The sequence below is a fragment of the Protopterus annectens genome, chromosome 16.part0 (assembly GCF_019279795.1).
Source record: "Protopterus annectens isolate FY-2018-M chromosome 16.part0, PAN1.0, whole genome shotgun sequence".
NCBI classification, from domain to species: Eukaryota; Metazoa; Chordata; order Ceratodontiformes; family Protopteridae; genus Protopterus; species Protopterus annectens.
In genome coordinates, this window is record NC_056750.1 from 390012640 (window position 1) to 390035758 (window position 23119).

Here is a 23119-nt window from a genome sequence, read left to right on the forward strand (position 1 = left end):
CAAGTCAACTTAGATCCAAGGAAGGGAAATGGTAAATTTATCCCAGGACTACCCTCAGTACAACTAATAGGCAGATGAAGGTCCTAAATGATATATCCATGCATGGATCCCCTCAAATTATCTGGACTACAATCCCAATTATTCTCATTAGGAGTAATATACAATTATGAACCATGCGATGGCTAAGGCCAGCCAGTAACCAAATGGGATACTATTATTTCGAGCACAAAAAGGGAAACTGTCTAGGCTTAAAAAGGCCTGCAAGGGCAGCTTGCCTAGTACTTACCTATGACGTTATAACAACGGACTGACTTGGTGGTAGAGAAGAAAGGGAAAACCTGAATTTGCTTGTCGTTGTTGTTTCCACCAATGTAGCTCCTTAAAACAAAGACTGGAATCTAAAAATTTCAGAGACTGCAAACGTTGGGTCCATGTGTTTCTCCAAAGTTACTTAATCTTGCTCATGTGTAACCTAGCAAGAGTAATTATGAGAATCATAGATGCCATGAACCCCATGACCCCAAGATACTCTCTGGCTGAAGTCTAAGACTGAGTTGAAAATCTTGGGAAAGTTTCCAGATAAAAACCCACCTTCTCCGGTGTCAAAAAGCCTTTTACTGCAGGTTGTCTACAAGACATCCTAGAAAGATAATCCTGTGCGACATGGTCAAGGAGAACTCCTGAATATTTATCTGGAACGCAGATTAGTCAGAATGGACAAAACCCAATGTAATGACTCCTGATATCTTGGAAAAAGACTTTGTAAAAATGACCAAGACATCTAAATAAAGAATTGTGTGAATGCCATTCAGTCTGTGATGAGCTGACTAGAGATAAACACTATCTACTGTGCCATAGGTGTTTACAATCATAAGGCTAATGCAGAGAACTGATACCATGACCCAGTCAGAGAAAAATCTGAGAAATTTCCTGAAGCCTTTAGTTATGAGAACATGAAGATACAAGTCTTTTAGATGTAATGTTATCCTAAAGTTACCCTGGCAGCACAGGTAACAAGACACTGAAGAATCAGTATCTTGAATTTTACAATGTTCTCATAGAGACTTAGGAATGAACTATCTATAACTGGCCTCTAAGATGATTCACTGGTAACAGTCCAGAATAGAAGCATTTGACCACTTGATTTAATAGCACCTGTTCTATTACTCCTAGGGTGAGTAAAAGCAGAAAAACCTAAGGAAAAAAAAAGTTTGGTTCAGAAGGTGGGGAGGAACTCACCTAAAAGGAGGTGTTTGTATCCAGTGCCAAATGTATCCCTCCTGAACCACCTTTAAAACCCAAGAGTATGCAACAATATGTTGCCAAAAAGACTGTAAAGATTCAGTTGCTGGGACAGATTTTGAGAGATGGGTCAGGAAGGGAGGAGATGTGAGAAAGAATGCTGGTATAACTCTGAAGATGTAGGCTGTCCTTGTTTTAGGAAATAATCCTTGTACTGTATCTTGTTGTTCCCCTCCTGCCATCTCTAAAATTACCTACTCAGTCTGAGAATGCAGGAATTGTTTGTTTTGTTTCTTAAGATGTGAGAGAGGATCTGGGAGCTTTGTAAGGGTGGGGAAGCTAAAAGAAATCCTGAAAACTCTCTGAATTAAATTTCCCTCTCATCAAATTGTCTGAGGACTCAAGTAGCACACAGGCCAAATAAAAGTTTATCATCTAAAGCTGCATTAAAAATTTCAGACATCACCTCATCAGAAAACTTTTGATTATGTACCATGGCATAGCTCCTCAAAACTGTAGCAGAAGCAGTAGCATTAGACACATCATCTCACAATCATACACTCTCTTTAAGGCAGGTTTAGATACTTGAGAAATGTTAAAAACAATAGAACTGAGATAGGGACTACCTTTGGGGGTGGGGGGGTGGCAGTAGATTCTTTCAAACAGCACATACAAAAACACAATACAAACTCCACATAAGGGATTGATGGTTAGGAACGCTATAGGCTAAAGTGAAAGAAGAAAAAAATTCTCTTACCAAATCTGTCTAATATCTTATCCTTCTTGTTCACAGGGGAAGGATTAGAGAGCACCTAGAACTTATTACCTGTTGGCAAAGATGTGGAAATGACTGCAGGTCAAACCTAAGGTAAGAAAATAAATGTTTGCTAGTCTGAGAATTCTCCGACACATCTTCCAAATGAATGCTTCTACTGCCCTGATTTACAGGTACTGAATTCTGAGCTCCTGGACTGACAGTCTGTAAAACAATTCTTGTCTAATGGAAGAAAATCATAAATTCTAAAAGACACCATGTCTTCTGGTAAGCAATGTTTAAAATTATTTTTTCCCCCTTACAGGTATCCCTGATGACAAACTAGGAGAAAGTAGTTCCGTCCAATCAAGAAGTCTCTTCCCTCGGCTACATCACAAAGCACCCCCGGTATGTCTCAATGACCCAGTAAAGATGGTTCTCCTATGCCCAATTCGGACACGAACACCCGAAAAGGATGTCACTGACCCTGGTTCGTGGTGGTAGAAAGGACTATACCAGAGGAAGCTGAAGTAAGCGGGTAGCCTGAGGAACAAATACTAGCCACTACAGAGTTACCCACCATCGGCTGCCGTGAAGACTGAGCCAGAGTCAGCAAGAGCACTTTCATAAGCAGCAGGGCAGGTAACCATTCTGTGGTTTAGCAGGATGTTTCTTATACAGTAAGAAATCACTGGAACAAGTTAGTCAGAAAGCAAGTTGTCAAATACTTTCCACAAGCAGCACACTTGCACTTTCACACATATTCAGGGTGTCAAACACGGTAAGTAGCACACAAATTCTGGTCTGAAAACCTTTCTAAAAGGAATTTAGTCTGACAGAAAAAAGCAGTAGGCAAGTTGGCACAGCATGAACACAAGCACTACATAACCAAATTGTTTTCCCTGAACAAACAATTGCCCATACTAAACTTACACAAGTATATTTTGCCACAAAATAAGCTTGAGCTGAAAACAGCTATCTCTGACAGGAAACTTCCGTTTTTTTTTTCCCAATATTGGGTTTCATAAAGGGACATAACTTCTAAAAAGTAAATAAAGTAAATCAGTATTTTTTTAAAAACTTATATTTGTAAGAAAGCAATACTTCTGAGTGGAAGGGTCCCACAAGAGGCTGTCTGCTGCTAGTGAAGCCCTGAGCTGCTTCTTCACAAAGCGGCAAGAAAGTACTGAAGATTATCCTCTCTGACTACTGATTTTTCCTAATCAGGGCAGTCCAATCAGCAGTCAGAGTAGACGTGTGGGAGGGAGACAGAGATTTTGGAAGCTAGCTAGTTGTTGTGTCGAGGGCCAGATACAACCCACAGAGCCTAAAGGCTACTGGGAACAGTGGGAATGATGAACACCCCAAATTACGCAAAGGGTTTGGCAAAACTGAAAGAGGGATAAAAATATTAATAATCCCCTAAATTAGTTTCCCCTCTTTTATGAAACTGAGTACATGAGTAGCAGCAGGACTAAATAAAACTGCCTCATTCAAAGAATTTAAAACTTTAGACTCACCATCTTCAGAAGACTGGAATCCATGCTCTTTTGAGCCACATTCAGTACTCCTGACAAAGAGGAGATTGCCAGCACTAACACCACACCACTCACATCGGCAAGCACAACACACACCCACCTTTGCAGAGGTGCTCAATAAAAACTTACCTAACAGCAGAGATCTCCAAAACACACACACAAACATTCCAAACACAACACCAAACACATCACACACAGACACTACAAACACATCCCGTAAGGCAAAACAATAAACCATCACAGCCCATAAAGCATAACAATAAACATACTAGCCATTGGCTGCCCCCCTCACCAGGCTCAACAAGAAGGTCGCTGTCAGTTGTCTGTCTGGTGTCAGAATCCACCACATCACGGATGCACACACTTAAGTCTCTCCAGAACAAGTACAAGTATGACTCTGTCATTGCCCATGTTGGTGTGAATACCTTGAGACCTACCACCCTGGACTATATGAAGCGAGACATGATCGAACTCTCCATGTCCCAAGCAGGTATGACCTTAGCCCTAAACAGCATCCTACCTTCACCAAGAATGTTACCACAATGCCAACAAAGAATAACTGACTTCAGAAACTGGCTTAGCTTCTGGTGTCATTCCAAGGGGATCCAGTATCTGTCTGCCTGGGATGACATGGTTTACAGGCCTTGTTGCTTTGCCAGAGATTACCTCCACCTGTCACCACTGGGATTCCAGATCCTGGAAAAGGCTCTCACCTCCCCCAATGTGCCTTTTTTTAGGCAATGCCCCAAAGACGAATCTTCCAACATAAAAGATCTGCAAAAATAAACTGAAGGTCATGCTGCTTAACACTAGGAGCCTTAACCTGAAAACGCACTCACTAGAAGGTCTCCTTGCACAGGAAGATCTCGATGTCTGTCCAGTCACATAAACCTAGTTCAGGACTACAGAGAGCACCCCTGCCTTACCAGGCTATACCTCATTCCACAGATTCTGAACTAAAAACAAGGTCGGCAAGACTAAGTGTGGTAGAGTCACTATCTTCATTAAGGACAGGCACTCCTCCAGACTGGTCTGCTAGTGTGACGCACTGGAACTACTCCAGGTGCAACTGACAGCTGGCAAGACACCATTCAATTTACAGCCAGCTATAGACCCCTCTTCCATGACTCAAGGACACTCACTCCTCTTACTTGGATCTATTTAACTCCATCAAGGTACCCCCCTAACACCCTGATCGTTGCTGACTTCAACTACCCCCACAGAATGGGTGAACTATTCCTACACCAATGCACTCATTCAATGATTCCTTGACTTCAACAATTCTAATGCACTAGACCAGCATGTCTCATCCCCCACAGGGAAGACAACATTCTGGACTTCGCTCCCACAAACATGGGCGACCACTGCACCAATCCTGTAGTATATTCTTCCCTGGTGAGATCAGATAATCGGACTGTCTCGTTTGAAGTTTCTATCCCACCCAGCCCCACCCCCAGCCATAATCAAGCTAAAAACTTCTCAAAAGCTGATAACCTCCTAAGGCAGGGTATCTGTAGCTTCACAACACCCCCCCCCCGCCTCAGAGGATTCAGACAACTACACTGAACAGTACACCAATGCAATATACAAGCACCTGTACAACTGCATGGACTCAGCCATGCCCAACAGAACTACAACCTGCTCCTCAAGGAAACACAAACCTGTTTGATAGACATCCTCTGTCAACAGGCTTTACAACAAAAGGAACTGTTGTCCAAGGGTAAAAAGGAACAAATTCCAAATTGGAAAAACTCCCTCCTTAGCCTCAACAAGCAAATCAGTTCACTAGTGAAAACCTCCAAAGCCAATTATGAAGCAAAATTAGCCTCTGAAACAAAGGGAAACCACAAAGCTTTCTTCAGTTATGTCAAGAACCTCCATGGCAAAGTATCCTGGGTGGCTCAATGGAACAAACTAGAGCCAAGCTCTGTCCCTGGAGGCCAGTGTCTAAAGGCAGTCTAGCTTAGTTGAATGTGCTTTAGGTTTTGAGCACAGCTGTTTTCCCAATTTCAGTGATGACCGAAGAAAGCCATCTGGACAAAGTCACTTTAGAAACAGGAAGGCCTTTTTATCCAGGAAACAAAAGTTGATCAGATTTTCTAAATTTTGTTCTGTCCAAATAATATCTTTGATTCAGATTGTTTCTGTAAAAGGATGGATTAGTTCTCAAAGATACTCTGTCTTTGTGAAACAAATAGGGGTTGAACTAAAGAGCATGAAGTTCAGACACCCTCCTGAGAAACAGCTGGCTCGAAGGGGAAGAATCAAGGATGTCAGCACTAAATTTAAATCAAAGGCCAATATTATGATCTGCTATCCCGACATGAAAATTAGAAATAGCAGCCAACTGAACTCTGACTGTGGAAGAAGAAAGGATCAATATATCTCTAACTAGATCAAAGGAAGCCTGGCTAAGGAAGGAAGTGGAGCAACCATGCTGTGAGGTTGGAATCAGTAGATCTGGCACTGGGTCCAGATGCAAAAGGTGATGATGGCAATGAGACTGGATCACCTGAGGATCAGAGGAAAAGGAGGAAGGCATAAAGAAGTCCCTGGGGCAATCCTGGGTCAGGCGTCTCTGGGGATGGCCTGATAGAGAAGAGGCTGAAGAAGTCTGGACATTTGCTGTTTTGGGAGTAGCAAAAGATCTTCCGCTATGGATTGCTTGAGAGACCACGAGAATAGCTCTGCTCAATCTGTCCGCTATAATGTTGGTTTTCCCAGGGCTACCAGAAACCGATGAGGAGATCGCCCATTGCCATAGTCTGGCGCTTCTCGAGACTTGGTTCCGCCCTGTTTGTTGATATACCACACTACAGACATGTTGTCTGTGTGGACTGCAAGAAAGTCGTTGAGGGCTTTTAAAAGCTGCTCTCATCTCCAGGACATTTATGTGCAGATGGTACTCGAGCGGTTGCCCATCCGACCCCCACCCGATCGGAGGCATCCGTAGTGGCTATCGGGGACGGAGGTACAAAGCACCTGCCTTGGTGAACCTGCGATGTGATCCACCAAGATGTTCTTAGTTGCTGGTATGACCATTGTGAACATCCACTGAAGGCGCATGTAGAATCGAGCCAGGGAAGAAGAGTGATGGCGCAGCCATAACACCTTTAGAACCATTCTGGCCTGTCTGAAACTCTTTGTAAGGTAGCTGACATCCAAACAGTGTTTAATATGAAGGTAATAGACTGGCAGGCGATAAGGATGACTTTAGTTGACTGAGATGCCCAAATGAGAACAAAGGTCTATTGTGTAATCGCTTGTATAAGCTGATGCCTGGTGGTGGAGCCAGTACCTGGAGTCTCAGGTGAGCCGTGACCACTGCCATGCATTTGGTGAACACTCTGGGGGCTGTAGTGAGACCAAAGGGCAGGGCTCTGAACTGGAAATGACTGGACCCCAATCTCCTGCTGTGAATTTTGCATCCAGTTGTCCTTCTGAATTGACTAGTGACCATTCGGAATCTTGTCTTCCTGACGTCTGCTATCCAATATTGGTCTCCAGTCTCGTCTTTACCAAAAGAACCTTGAGTAGATTGGGCTCTGAATGGTCTATAACTGGCTGAATGGCTCTTTTGATCTCTAACTCTGCAATGTCCCTTAGACTGGTACATCTGGAAGGGAACTTGAGGGAAGGGACTTTCTTATGTAACCCTTGGATATGATCGACTGTACCCATCTGTCTTGAGTGAGGGAATGCCAGGCTTCTGGGTACAGTGATAATCTTCGACTGCCTCCAAGGAGGGACAGCCAACACCTCAGGGATGCTGAAAGGGCTTCTCAGGAAGAGACTCCCTGTTGCCCTGATTCTTGGACCCCTCTGCCTCTTTGTTGTTCTGCCTCTAGGGGTGATCTTCCCACCCTTCTGTCCTTTGGGAGACTCCAACAGCAGAAAGAGTCTTGCCGTCCTGCTCACACCTGGTCAAGGTTTCCTTCACCTGAGGGCCAAACAAAGCTGACCCATAGGGAGAATTTGTGAACACCTGTCCATCAGCAGCATAAGATATTAGCCACATGGAGGAGTTAGCAATGGAATTGAGGTTCCTAGCTGCGAAGCAATCTTTCTTGGGCCCCTGCAGCTGTAGGATCCTGAACTACTTCTCCCAGCTCCTTCAGGATATCTCTCTGGAGTCTGGTGAAGTGACAAAGATAATTCATAGCAAAGGTCGCTGAGGAAAACCTATCCATGGTCCTAGAGTCCTTGTTAGGAGGATGGACAGGCACGGAAGGATCTTTCCTTTGGTGGCGCAGCACCCTTGGTAAGGAATTGTTTGTCACTTAAATTTAGAAGGCCTCCTAGGGACTGGCTCTACAGAGTCAGTGCTATAACCTGCATAAGGGGTCGAGGCGGAGACCCAGGAGGTGGATCGCCTCTAGGTATACTGACTCATCCTCAGAGGGATTGTTGGGCCAGTTTCCCTCTGTTTCAGAAGTTCTAGGATGTCTGGGAGACATCCTCAGAGGGGATCCCTCTCAAAGTCAGTATCAGTGACAGACTCAGGGAGTCTACATGCTTCCTCTCTTCCTAGGAGGATCTCGGAGAATCCTCGGAAGAGATTCCCAATGGGAAACCTGAGGCGGAGGATCTCTGGGAGAAGTGGCAGAGATGTCAACAGGTACAATAGAGGGAGGGAAGAGACTGCTGACTGATACCAGTGGCCAGTACACTCTTCATCACCTCCTCCCAGGCGAGCTAGGAACTCCAGGGCCGAGGCAGATGTCGGAGCCGAGCTCGGCCGAGGCTCCAAGGACAAGGGTCCGATGCCGGAGGAGAGGAGATAAGAGTAGGGCTGAAGGAACAGAAGGTCCATGCCCGAGACTCCAACCGCTCTGGGGTAGAGTTGAAGGAGGAACTGTATGGACCAACAGTCGTCTGCTGAGACGGACTGTGCCAGTACCTGTGACTTGAGCAATCGGTCATGGTCTGACAACCTGGATGACCTTGAAGATCGGATGGCTCTCGGCTCCAGGAAGGGACCTCGACCTCTTCCTGGAATGGGTCATCGGAGCCGATATTACTGATCCTGTCGGCACCGATTCGGCTCCAGCGTGCCACATGGGTGTCAGAACCGACACCACAGTGGTCATGGATCAGAATCGCCACAGGCTTAGAAACAGAAGCCTGGGTCTTGGAGAGCCCTCGTCAACTTATTCCTTCTCTCCTGCAGGACTCTCTGGCTGAAGGGACAAATAGCACAGGAGTCCTGCAGGTGAAGGGGCCTAAACAGTACAGGCGTGACCGTCTGTCAGAGACATCTTCTGACAGCACGAAGTCACACTTCTTAAAACCTGAAACCCTCTCTTTAGACATGGTGCAACAAACACACACACACCCAGTCAATTAAATTAAACTAATACCAAAAGGGTATTTAGTAAAAATACCAACACACACACCCTAACAGGGGGGGGGATGGAATAGGGAAATTAACTGACTAAAAAAAAAAAAAAAAAATTAAAGAGACAGGGATTTCTGTCAGAAAAAGTTAAATTTAAAGTTAAACTATCAAAACAAATAGTTTTTAACTAAAAGGGGCTTAAATGTCACAAATGTGAATTACTTACCAGGAGCTGGTAAACGAGATCTGGGTACTTCCTGCCTTGCATCATGGGATATGGGGCTGCCTCGAGCTGGTAAAAGGAGTTCTCGAGCTAAAGCAGGATCGGCAAACCCATCAAGCAAGAATGAAGGCGAGATTGACAACTTAACATCCCATGTTTGTTTCTAGTTAGTACTTAACAGCATCACTTACACTGATCCTGTTGACGTAGGTTCAGAACAAACTTCACCCACTGTCCCCTCCCCCAAAGGCCCTTTCAACATCCCCGATACTTGTCCTGCACCTCACCTCTGTGTAGATTAAGTGTTAAAGGCCCTATCCAAGGCAAAGAACACATCTTCCATGGGACCTGATAGTCTCCCAGGCTGTATTCTGTACCATCCCCAGCAACAACTGGCTTCGCCCTTCAGCACCCTATTCAACCAAAGCCTAAGAACTGGCTTCATTTAAGCTGAGTGAAGAACTGCCACTGACATCCTCTTGCACAAAGGTGGTGCCACTACTGACCCTGGAAACCATCTCCCCATTAGCTTGAAAAGTCTGATCTGTAAAGCCATGGAGCACATTATTATGGATATAAACAAGGACATAGGCAATCTCCAAGCACTTTACCCAGACCCAGTTCGGATTCATCAAGGGCAGACCTTGTTTGTTGAGCCTCACTGACTTCCTGGAGATGGTCACCAATGCCCAAGTATGAGGGAAAGTCAGTATATACAGCTTACCTTGACTTGGCCAAGGCCTTTGACACAATCCCCCACTCAGGCATCACCTAAAAGCTAACAACTTGGCGTAAATCCCTATCTCATCAGGTGGGTGGCCAACTGGCTCACCGACAGAACTCTCAAGGTCAAAATGGGTACCTCCACCTCCGACAGCATACCTGTCACTACTGGAGTCCCCCAAGGATCTGTCCTCAGACCCCTACTGTTTGGCATCTACTTTTCCGAGGTCCAGGCAAAGACAAAAGGCCTGTGGCTGTTTGCAGATGACTAAGTTGGGTGCTGTCAGTGACTCTCCAAATGATGTTAACATACTGCAAGAGGGTCTCACAGCAACTAATGACTGGTGCCAAAGTCATGGCCTCAAGCTAAATGCAAAAAAATATATCATCATACCATATGGCAGAAAGAAAGCCTCTGCTGATTATTAGATCAACAGCAAACCCCTAAATACACAACCTGTGATGAGAGACCTGGGTACTCAGGTAGATATTCTCACATTCGACCATCGTGTAAGCAGCAGTGGTTAGAAAAGCCTTTTACTTGGTTCATCTCATAAGTAAAGGGATTGGATCCAAAAAAAGAGAGAGGTTATTACCACTCTAAACTCCTCCCTCATTACACCAATTGTTTTGTGTCTTTCGGCTTTTCTCGGTTAGGGGTCGCCATAATTTAGTATAATGTCCCATTTGATATATACCTCTCCAAACATCTGCACCAACTGGAAAGGCCACAGAAATACCTCACAAAAAGAATCCATGACCTCCAACAACTGTCCTATGTAGACAGACTCAAATCACTATCACTCTACTCTGTATCGTGCAGATTGCTCAGAGGTGATCTGTGTCTCACCTATAAGGCAATCTCAGACCCTGCCCTACTAGAGATGCCCCATATCCGCAAGTCTAACTCCTCATGCATTACCCGCTTGAAAGGTCTGAATCTAATATGAGACATCAACAAAACCTGCTGGAGAGAGAGGTTTGTCCCCCAGAGGCGGCCCATCTCCAGAGTAGACTTCCCATACACGTCAGACAGAGTACCTCGCTGACCCTCTTCAAGCGCAACCTTGATGAGTGGATGGGAAACCACAAATTCGTCCCAGGGGTTCAACCTGTGTCCCTCATTGACAGGGGTGGCAAGTGCTGACTGAGGTTTCTTTTTGGGGTTAACGTCTTGGCTAGGCTTGTAAGGGCCACAGGGCCATTAGCCTAGTAACCTCCTATGATCCTATGAAGACTTCAGCTGCTGCCCTGGATACACAGTGAGCACAGTCATATAAACAATTTAAATAATGTTTATTTACCTGGGAAACAGAAGCAATTAAAGAATTCAAAAGAGGGCTAACTTTCGGAAAGGAGCAAACAGTAATGTTTCACATAACGTCAAAACAGACCAACTGATACTTTAACATCGGAGCCTAATAACTTAAAATTCTACAGGCTACAGTGGCAGAAGAATAAATTACCTTCCTCAGTCTGCCAAAGGCTTTCCCATCCTTATTAGAGATAGAGGGATTAGCAATAACTAAATTTTTGTTGTAGCAGAATTTTACACAAACAGCTGCAGGATCACATCTGGGATGAAATAAATATTTTTAAGACTGAGAAACTTTATAAAATCTGCCTTTTTAGAAACTGCAGGTTCTCTCTCAGGCATGCTATAAACCATATCAACATCAACTTCAAGGGGTGGAAGAGGAGGAGGAAAAGTAGCAGACAGCGGAAAGCCAGCTTGTAAATCAACAGTATTTCTTTCAAGAAGCTGGAATATTAATCTGTTCCAAATAAACATCTTATTCATTCTAGAAAGTGTTTCAAATAAAGAAAATTCCTCCGCAGAAAGCTCACAGGAAACATTTTCCTCAGAGTCGGAATCAGGTACTTGGGCAAAAATTAGAAGTTGACCTTTCCAGAACAAACAAGAGAACCCTCAGAAACTGAGGCAACCGACTTTTTTTTCCCCACAAAAAAATCCAAATCACAACTCAGAGGTTTTAATGCTTGCAATAAACTTTGAAGTAAACTAATAAACTCTTCCGTATCTACAGAATAACAGTCTGGGGAAGATAAAATGTCTGATCTTTTGTCTTTTTTTCTAGGGATATCCCTAGAAGATGGCAACACTCCTCCTTGGAACTTCACCTTAGGGATCAGGTCTGTTAGCCACATTATGTAGGGATGCACTCCCCACACTCCCTCATCCAAGCCTGACATGAGTTACGCTCCCATGCCTCCAAGGGCACCTGAACAGCCACAGAGGACATGGCTGGCTCCCCCGGTGCATGGTAGCTGAAGTGACTGCAACACAGGAATCCAAAAATCAAATATACTAGTCTGAGGTAGCAATAACAGCCACAGCAGAGTACATTACCAGCTGCTGAGACACAGACTGAACCTGTTGTGCTGGTTAGGGCCCCTTAAAGTTTCTCTCGATCTCTCTCTTAGGCCCAGACAAAGGTGGAACTGTGAGACCAGTATGCTGTTGTAGAGTTCTGCCAAAAAAGGAGGAATCTGATTCCCAGAAAGCGCAGCTATAATGAGTAGGGACAGGTAAGTTGTCAAAAGTATTGCTCACAAGCAAAATATGGTATGACACTCCCAAAACACACATGACCCCAATAAAATACAGTCAGTCTCACAAAAAAATTGCCACTTGGTTAGCTGGAAGCGAGTTTGGCAATTTTGCTGGAACAAGCAGCTAAATAAACCAAACTCCAGATATGCAAGTTACAACACAGGAAGTGTAAGAGACTGGGCAGTAAAAAGGTTTGCGCTGTACTTGTACATGCTAGGGAAGTGAGATGCATTTTGGATAATTTGATCAAATTTTACGTTTTAATGGGTTCATAATAAGTTCACAGGCCAAAGAGACATTTTAAGCCTAACTAAGCCTACTACAAATGTACCAAAATAGTGCAAATATGTCAATACTCCATCAAATTTTACGGTTACAATACAGCCTTGTACACATCAAGCATTCACAGGCTTCCCCTGTCCATCAGAGACACAGCAAAGTTACCCCTAGTTTGGAACCTACTTTCCATACACTGGTACAATTTAAGTTTAAATACAGCACTAGGGATGAGCTTTGTTTCACATGGAGGGGAAGCCTGCTCCAAAGAAGGCTAATCTTTGAGAAACATACCTGTCCCTCCAACATGTCCTGTTGATATCACAGATGAGGTTTAGGTCCTCAGAAAAGGTATTTCCAGTGCTATTTGTTCTGTGGATGTGCAACAAATTCATCACTGAAGAATCAGAGGATGACTTGTAGGTTAAGTATAGATCACTGAACGGGCAAGTCTGCAGGAGCCAGAATACACAGACAGGGTTTTAGGAAGGTCTGCACAGGACTTGTTTACCCCCCCCCCCCCCCGTATTCTTTTGGTGAGAAATCTCTGTGGTTCCTCAAGCTGCTGCAAGTGCCCATCAGATACATGCAAAGGGTGCATTGTATTATAGGACTGTACTCTACTCTCATCAGACCAATGACTTCCTTGGGACCTGTATGCCATGCCATTACATAAAAAGTTGTGCAATGCACAATGATTCTCACCACAGTATACACATGGTGGTCAAAGGTCAGGTTACTGTCAGTAAGAGTTCCCAGATCCCAGACCACTGGGTCTATGTTTCAAGATTATTATTAATGTGGTAATTTCCAGGGATGTCGGTATTTACAAAAGGTACCATTATGCATTTTTTTCACATTGAGGTTTAGTTCACAGATCTGGTATCAACTGATTGTCTGAGTCAGGCCCTCTTGAAGGGTGCAGCTGTGTTCTTGGGGGATTTGTTGACCATGCCTAGTTTGCAGTTATCTGCAAATATTGTCAGACAAAGACCTTTAACTTTTGCTTTTACTACACAGACATAGATACTAAAAAGGAAAGGCCCCAACATCATTCACTGTGGGACTCCTCTGGTGAGACTGGCCTCTTTGTGGAGGGGGGATTCCCCTATCCAAACTCTGCGTCTCATCAGTGAGACAGCTGGCTATCCATCAGGTGGCATGCAAGTTTATGCCTAATTTTTAAGTTTATTCAGAAGCCAGAGTCAGGTACTGTGTCAAATGCCTTTGCCACGTCAAGGTAAGTGGTGTGCACCTTTCTGCCCTCAACCATATCTTTAGTAACCTCTTCAAAGAAATCCACCAGGTTAAAGTAAGCATGGCCTACCTTTGACAAAATTGAGCTGGTTTTCTATTGCCATTGTTTAACTGATCCATGAGAATTCTTTTCTATGGCCTTGCATAGGAGACTAGTCAGACTTATGGGTCTGTAGTTCCCAGGTCCATGGAAGACACACACCCCACTTGTGTAGACAGATAACGTCTGCAGTCCTCCATTCATTTGGCATGAAGCCTATCTGGAGGCTATGGTTAAACAGAGAGTCTAGTGGGCCTGACATGTCATGTTGTATGCTATATGGGAGGCATCCTGGGATATTATCAGAGTCCATCAAAGCAGTGCTCTTGGCTTTCGAGTTCAGTGAAGATGTTCCCTAATGGTGGCTGGTTGAGAAATGGTCAGCAGTATTTCTGGGGGGTGGGAAAGGAGTGGGAGTAAAACTGGGGCTAAATTTAATTGGACAGCAGATTTGCCATATTCTCTGGCTCCAGTCAAGTTGGTTTCATTCACCATTAATTTGGTATATTAGGTGCTGCCTTTAAAGTTACAGACATAAATTAAAGCTTTGTGTCACTTAGTATGAGGTAGCTAGCCTTGGAATAATTTGTTTAATGTTTCTGGTTTAGTTGCGGTCTCAGGCTTAATATTTCATTCCAAGGAGACAGCTTTGTGGTCCAACCTGACTAATGAGGACTTCATACTAGGGGGAGTGCATCTTTCCCCAATGTTTATGAAGACCAGTGTTGCCAGGGTGTGTAACTTTGTGCATCACAATCCTCAGCAGCTTAGTATGGGATACCAGTTCTATAACTTGCATTAGATGAAACCATTGTGATGTTACCACTGTCATTTTGAGTTAAATGTGCTGTTGGAGAGGGTATAATCAGTAACATGGTTTTATTGGGCTGTTGCAGAAGTTGAGGCATTTTTCTACTGAGAACGTTTCCCGTTAAAATGGCTTGTAGTGGTTTGAGACTGAACAAATTAAGGTGGAATCTGCATATTGGACTACAGTGGTCAGTTCTGAGGCTAGATGCTTAAAATGTTGCTAAACATACTGAACTATAATGCTCCCGATATGGATCCTTGAGATATCTCTACAGTTAACAGTTATTACATGAGCAGCTTGTCTAAATAAGCTTTGCAAAATTTCAGATCTTTAATGTAAAGCTCCACATCATAATCACTTCAGAATTACAGCAAAACAAAATGTGACAGATGATGGATGCATTTTATGAAAATTATGTGGATTACAAACTAAATTTTACCCTCTCAAGATAGTATTGTAACTCAAAATTAGGATTATTTAAGTAGGCATGAGGCAAATCCTTCCAGAATAACTGCATCATCTAAGGCACAGTTTACATTACTTTTTCCTCATCATCTCTACACTACTCCTCTCCCTCACTCCTTCCCACTTCTCTGGGTCACAGCTGTACCTTATTGCTCCCCTGCAACCTCTCCTTCCTTCCTCTCCCTTAAATTCTACATGCCACCTTACAGCTCCTCTTTCACTCACCTCTTCCTAACCTTGTTTCATCCCTCATTCACTCTTTTATATATGGACATAAAACCAGCTACAATGGGCACTGACCCTTGGTAATAACTTGTTCAATACAGGTACAGCTAATCACTTTGCATGACGCAGACAGACTTTCTGTTCAACAGTAACGCAATCTTGTGACATTACCAATCTGTTCTGAAAATTGATGGAATATGTGTCATTTCATTACCCTGTACTACACTTTGCTGCAAAATACGTTACATTCTGGGCAGAGTCTGAAACAGGTCCAGTTGAATCAAAAATTGATGCCAGGTCAGTAAATACAGCACAGTACAGTGCCATACACTACAACTGCAAATTTATTCATTGATTGACTGATGGCTTTTGTTCACCAGAAAGTCCAACTGGACTCAGGATCCATTTTCAGCAGAGGTCCTGGAGAAAGATCCAGTACAATACAATACCATATTTACAATGATATCTAATGTAGACATTTATAGCAGCAACTCATGGCTGGGTGCGGGTAATGCTTTATATATCCACAACTGCTGTTGTTTGGTCATGAGGGCAAAGCCAGAGTGACCAAAAAAAGCCAGCCATGGGTAAATCCAGCATTACCCACATCCAATCATGAGTTATTGCTATTATACGACATCTAAGAAAAAAATAATTACTTTTCCTAAATAATGTTTTTGTATAACGGCACCATGGTGCTCTTCCACTTTCTACCCCCAATTTCATTGGGATTTCTTGATGTACTACATATGCGTATGGGACTTGTGTTCCTACATTTACTCAGTACTTTGGAAAGGAAGCAACACTGAAATGAAATCTCTGTTGCCCCCCCTTTATTTAAAATAAATAAATAGATTTGAAATCTGGACATTCAGACATACAAGACAGACAGGGAACAGAAAATAAAAGGATAATCAGTTTTGCATAACGTACGTGATTTCCTTGTATTTTCTCTGTCCAGTCTCTCTTGCACCTGGTCGGATTTCAAAGCTTTTTCTTAATCAAGAAAACAGGAAAGCTCCACAGCAAATATTACTAGAAGAATTTACAGACGACCAGTCTTTTTTCTATTGGTTTATGCTTGATTTTACAACAGGCACGCTGGATGGGCTGACCAATCAGTATGCACACTTTTAGATGTTAACGGCCAGTCAATGTATAACATGTACTTAAGCATGGGGAGTGGTAGTTTTATACAATATATAGATAAACACGGAGAGGAAGAAATTACATACAAAAAGGCACAATCTTATTAAGGCAGCTGCTCATTACATTACTGACACAGTATTCAGACATATTGCAGGGAATAATTTTGCGCAGTTACTCGGTTTTAGAAGGGATAAAGAGTTTGGTTTACTTGGGTGGATAGCATCTGTAGCACCATAAATTGAGAAGGCATGTTTTCAGTTGAGGCTTGGAAGGCTTATTGATGGGTCTTACCTAATTGCTAGGGGGTGGAGTTTCAGGTTTTGGAAATAGAGTACAGGAAGCAGCCAGCCAATGTATTAGGTTTGGATACAAGTAGTAAGGCTTTGTCAGAAGAGTACAGAGTCCCACAGCTGGGTGGTAAGATTGCATTAGGCTTGTTGGGGATGGACAGTTATTTGGTATATAAAATAGCTTAAAGACAGCAGAAAGTTGAGTGTGTGCCAGTTGGTAGGGTAGTACAAGCTACTGGATGTGTCTGAATACTACACAGTGGTGTGACGTACAGGGTAGGCGGTCTGCAAATTTTGCAAAATGCAAACAAGCAAATTCCTTTTTTCAAATTCCACACAGTTTTCATAGCCAAAATATACTACAACTCAAGCGCTCCATGTGGTATGACATTTCTAAAGAGCCATCACTATGCTGCAAGGAACCAGAAGGCCAACAATAAAAAAAATTTAATGGAACATACACAGGAAAAAAGGTAGAAATTAAACATTTACAGCTCTCAGCACTCATCTATATACTTGTATACACACACACATTCTTTTATTCCTACTACTGTCTCAAAACATCCCTATACTTCTAGGGTAAACCTTCTGCCAGCCTTTCACCTATTCAAAAGTGGAGGAGTTTAAACACCAGTGGCGGGTGGAAAAAACACCGCTTCCAATGTTGAAAAAATGCTTGGAGATGGCCATGTAAAAGTAAAAAGGGTCCAGCTGAACAGCAATGATTCTTGGCAGAGAGCCAAGCCTGCTCAATGAGAAGCATACCTCTCGACCTCTTACAGCAAGAAATCTAGACAAAGCCATAAATAAAAGTGGACAAAGGCCCAAAAATAAGGACAATTATTAAATATTGCTGTTACAAACTTAGAAAGTTGACATAACAGGTTTTGCATTAGCATGAAGTCTGAAACTCAAATGTCAGTCATTATTTTCTAACTTCAATCTGTAATGATTTGCCACTAATTTGCCAGAAAAACACAATTTTGTGAAAAACGGACCAAAAATATGAGGCTAAAATCTGGACATTCTGCGAAAATCTGTACATCCTCAGTCTACCTTTCATAAAGCACATACCCTAGAAAACAACCAGGTAGACTACAGTACGAGATAACCAATCCTGAAAGGCTCTGGACAGGGTGCACATATCCATTCTGTAAAGTACATCAGGCAACAACTGATCCCTCAGGTGGATGGAGAAGCTTTCTTCTTGAGAAGACAGGAGAGTATTACAATATAACAAAAAAGATGAAGAAGGATGGCAAGCAACAAAGTAGGTAGTTCTACCCTAAAGTATAGTTCCTAACCCAGTCAAACTCATGAAAGAGCCTTTGCTTCCTGTGCTAAAGGACAGATCAAACTGCTCTGGGATTTGTCTGTGTTAGATGCCAATAAAACACCTCTGCATAAAATTTGTGCTTTACCAATCTGATCTGTACATAGTTAACTCCATATTTAAGTTAAAGTTCTCTTAAAACACAACTTTCTGGTACTATCTATGCAAGGAATGTACTTACCTGATCCATGGCTTCAGGCTTTCTGTGTTGACACCAGCTCAGTTTCTCCCTTCAGACGCAGCTGCATAAGGTAACACCATCAAAGTTAACTTTACACTCTGAAGGAGATAGTATTAAGGACAAAGAAATAATGTCCATCCCAAAAGCGTTCGCTACAAGCATAAACATGCCTGCCTGACGTCAGGACTTACACACTTTACAACTGTTTACCGTCTAAGCATACATTCAATAACTTTCTCTGCAATTTACAGTTCATACCCCAGTACTTTCAGGTCACTGCACTGGAGAACAATACTAGATTGAAACTATTAGCATTCAAATTCAGGCAAAGTCCACAAGACTAAAGTATTCTCAATCAGCATATGTAAATCAAAATAAACCAAATTTATCCTGCAAAGATAAGGATATTTTATAAACACAAAGGACACAGGGCAAATACAGATAAAGCTCAGACAGCCACAAAGGTAACAAGACAGAGTTTATCACAACTGCAAGAATGAAAAAGGTTTTCCAACTGTCTGGAAAGTCTTTGTATGCAACACGCAAGTTAATGCTTCCAGACACTGTCTGACTACATTAGAGTTCAAAACTCTGCATCACGTCCTGGAAGACTGTTAAAGGAGTACTGCACCCACAGACTCAAAAACATGTTTAATTCATCATGGCATGATGTTTCCTACACTTTAACAGCACTCTGGGATTATTTACAGGATTTTAAATATTTTTATATGTAATGCCACACTCTGACCACATGGAGTCTAGCATATTGACGTGGCTTGGATAAATCAGGTTGCCATTCAGTATCCCAGAAATCATTGTTTGGCTCAAAAATGTTACATCATGCAGGCCACCGTTTGCCTAAAGCTCCTGTCATTTCATAGATGTTGCATTAAGGTTGCCACCCATCCCGCTGTCAGCGGGACACTCAGGGGTTAAGCCACCTTATCCCGTCGCCCGCTGTATCAAGTAGTGGGACCTGAAAAGTCCCCCTTTTGCGATCGCACTGAATTGCTGTGGAAAAGTCGCAATTACTTCCGGCTTTTTCACGGCAATTCCATTACGTCACCAACCCGGACCTGCAGGCAAAGCTGCTGCTTGTTAGGTCTGGGTGCTTTAATTCGTGCAGCAATTGGCTGCAATTCACGAAAGGGGTGGGATTGGGGCAGGAATAGCCCTGCAAAGATCGCAGCTGTAGGAGCGCTTTGTTTTAAGCGCTTCTACAGCCGCTAAAAACGCATTTTTTTTTTTTTTTTTTTTAATATAACAAGCAATCCAGCCAGCCAGCCATCCTCCTCCATCCAGCCAGCCAGCCAGCCAGCCAGCCATTCTTCACCTCCTCCAGCCAGCCAGCAAGTCAGCCAGCCATCCTTCTCCTCCCATCCATTCAGCCATCCTCCAACCAGCCCTCCAGCCAGCCAGCCATCCAGCCATTCATGCAGCCAGTCATCCATTCAGCCAGGCATCCATCCATCAAGCCATCCATTCAGCAGCTACTCCCACCAACCAGCTAGCCACTCCAGCCAGCCATCCATCCAGCCCCCAACCATTCATGCAGCCAGCCATCCATCCAGCCATGCATCCATTCATTCAGCCATCCATCCATCAAGCCACCCATCCAGTCATTCATCCATCCAGCTGCTACTCCAGCAGCTATCTGTCGTACCCATAACAGCATTTTCTTCACCACTCTGGTGGTGACGTCACTGTAGAGGGTGTGGCCAGTGTCATATTGGTCACACCCTCATGTCCCACTTTGGCGCACGTAAAAGGTGGCAACCTTATGTTGCATGCGTACAAAGTACTGAGTAAAATAGAACAGTGCAAGTAACATTCCCTGCTGCTGAATGACTACTTAAAACAGAAACCGTGCAAATGTTACAGAATACACTCAAAGTGCTGTTTACTGCTGCCTTTCTTTCCAATTTAGTTTAATGGCACAAATTTGTGAGACAATGAATTCCAGTCCATTTACTTCTCCACTCCCCCGTAACACTTAGCTCCCCTAGCTGTCAAAGTCCTGAGGGTAATTTGGCCTGGTAATTCCATTGATTGGCAGATCTCAGCAGGGTGCTTGACTCCTGTAATTTAATCTTTGCTCTAGCATTTCCTGTGTTAGAGGGAAAATTTTTTTTGCTGCACTATAGAAATGGCCTTACCTGACTGCATTCACATCCAGTTTATGTAGCAACTCCTGTAAGGTGCATTCACATCCGGTTTATGTAGCAACTACTGTAAGGTCTTGCACCAAGGAGCTAAATAATAAAACATTTAGACTATGAACCAGTTTAGAGCTTTAGTAATTTAAGTGTTAAGGTATCACTTCATACTTCCACCTTGTTAAAAATTGAGATTTACATGTGCAAAGTGTGTTGGTATGCAGTGTTTGCCTACAAATGTTTTTACTTCACTGGTTGGTTTGCAAAAAAATACTTTTGCAGTGTCCCTGGATTTCTCTTTGTGCATGCAAACCACATTGCTATATTTTCCCCTTCCCTTTTCTTGTGTCCAGAAGTCACTTATCACAAAGTAATTTTTTATTTATTCTTTTTTTAAAATAAAGGAAATCAAGGTTACTTTACATTGGATCAGATAATAGATGCCACTGCAAAGAATCACTGTTGACATCCTCCAAAAGGGCCTTAATGAGACAGACACCTGGTGTTAAAGTCATGGCCTCAAGCTAAATGCCCAAAACTGCATAGTCATCCCATTTGGGAAAAAAACAAAACACCCAAGTATTACCACATAGGTGGCAGCCCCCTTAATACAGAACAGGTAATAAGAGATCTGGGGACCAGGTAGACAGTAATCTCTCCTTTGACAATCATACTGCCAAAGTAGTTAGAAATCCTTTATGTGGCCCATCTAATTACTAAAGGGTTCACATCTAGAAATAAAGAGGTTATAGTGCCCCTCTACTCATCACTCAACAGACTCATCATAGAGTACAATGCCCCATTTGGGATGTACCTTACAAGACACTTCCAACAGCTGTACAGACCACAAAATTACCTCACCAAAAGGATTAATAGCCTCAAACATATGTCCTTTGCAACCCAATTGAAAAAACTCCGGCTGTGCTCAGTGCCATATTGCTTACTCAGAGGTGATCTCTGCCTGACTTAGCCATGTCCAACTCAGAACTGATGGACATGCTCCACCTAAAGAAGTCCAAGTCACTGGGAGCCACGGCTCTAGTGAACTAAACCTCACTACAACAATAAAACAAGCTAGAGGGATAGATTACTGTCACAGACTCCCCATGCTTTGGAACAAAATTCCTAACTGCATTAGGCTGAGCCCCTCACTAACACTCTTCAAGAGAAACCTTGACGAGTGGATGGCTAATAGAAAATACACGCCTGGGATCCCTTCATTGGCTCAGCTTGCCAGAGGCTCAGTTAATTAATCAATGGGGAGGCGAAAGTAGACACACTCTTGCTAGGCTTATAAATGCCCTTGGGCAGATTGCATAGCACCTACCTATGAACCTAAGTAAAACAGGTCCATATTTACTAGGCATCTTATGCAAAGGAGAAGATATTCAGGACTGCAGCACTCCCCCCTCAAAATCCAACACAGTACCAGTAATCCATCTACATGCTGTGGGAATAGAACCCACAGCCTTCGGCATCTTCTTTTCTTTCTTTTTCTATGGGTTTTCTACCTTTTCTACAAGTGGGGGGCAGCAGTCCTGCAGTCCTATAGCACGAGCAGCTCGTGGGTAGAAAATAGTTGCTCAACTGGGTGGACTTTGAGTCAGTAACCAGAGCTGTGGAAGAAGGGAAGGTGGTTCATATAGCCTATCCTTTATGTGGCCAAGGCCTTTGATACCATTTCCCACTCAGGAATCATAGAAAAACTCACTAAGCTAGGCATCAACCACTGTATCATTAGGTGGGTTGCAAAATAGCTCACAGGAAGAACCCACAATGTGAAAACAGCTGACTCCAAGGCAGACTACCGACCAGAGACGAGTGGAATCCCACATGGTTCAGTCATGGGTCCTCTCCTGTTTGGTTATCTACTTCTCTCAAGTCCAGGGCAACACGAAGGGACTCTGGCTGACAAAGTTCGCAGATTGTTAGTTGGGAGCTATTATTAACTACCCAAGTGATGCTGACATCCTACAGAAAGGCATCAATGACACCAATGACTGGTGTCAGAACCATGGCTTTACATCCAATTCCCAAAAATGTCTAGTCATCCCCCTTGGGAAAAAGCTGGTTCACTTGAATTAACACATGTACTTGAATGTACTGGAATCCCTCACTTTTTAGCCCAACACCACATTCATAGGCTATTTCAACTATCCCATCATAAACTGGGATACATATACATCCACTTACATACAGGCTCAAAGATTCCTTGATTTTGTCATTGCAAACACCCTTAACAACTAGTCTGCATACGTACTAGGGATGTGAATATGTTGGATCTGGCTCTCACAAATGAGGGAATGTTGCACCCCCCAGCTGTATTGTCTTCAATATCAGATCAGTTTATATACAGAGGTTACCCTTGAAATAAAGAGAAAGCCCGAAGTCCCATCAAACCTCAGAACCTTTAAAAACTTTTTTCTAAGGCTAACTACCTCATATTAAGTGATGGAAAAATTAAATGCCCAGCTCCTCTAAACTTAGAGAACACTGTGTCCCATGCAGAACTGTTTATCAAACCCCTGTACAAGCACATAAAT

The 23119-nt window shown here is 43.2% G+C and overlaps 1 protein-coding gene across 3 annotated transcripts in view; it reads right to left on the reverse strand.

Annotated features, from left to right (window-relative positions):
• The window catches only part of FPGS (folylpolyglutamate synthase), a 1649361-nt gene that overhangs the window by 1426140 nt on the left and 200102 nt on the right, over nt 1–23119 (reverse strand). The window contains exon 1 of one of the 3 annotated variants that reach the window (XM_044058279.1): nt 18421–18444. The exons of the other annotated variants lie outside the window; for them this stretch is intronic. Within the exon in view, the coding sequence (XP_043914214.1) occupies nt 18421–18429 (9 nt within the window). The 5' untranslated portion in view covers nt 18430–18444. Of the gene's footprint in view, nt 1–18420; nt 18445–23119 lie in introns of those variants that run through there. 3 annotated transcript variants of the gene reach the window in all.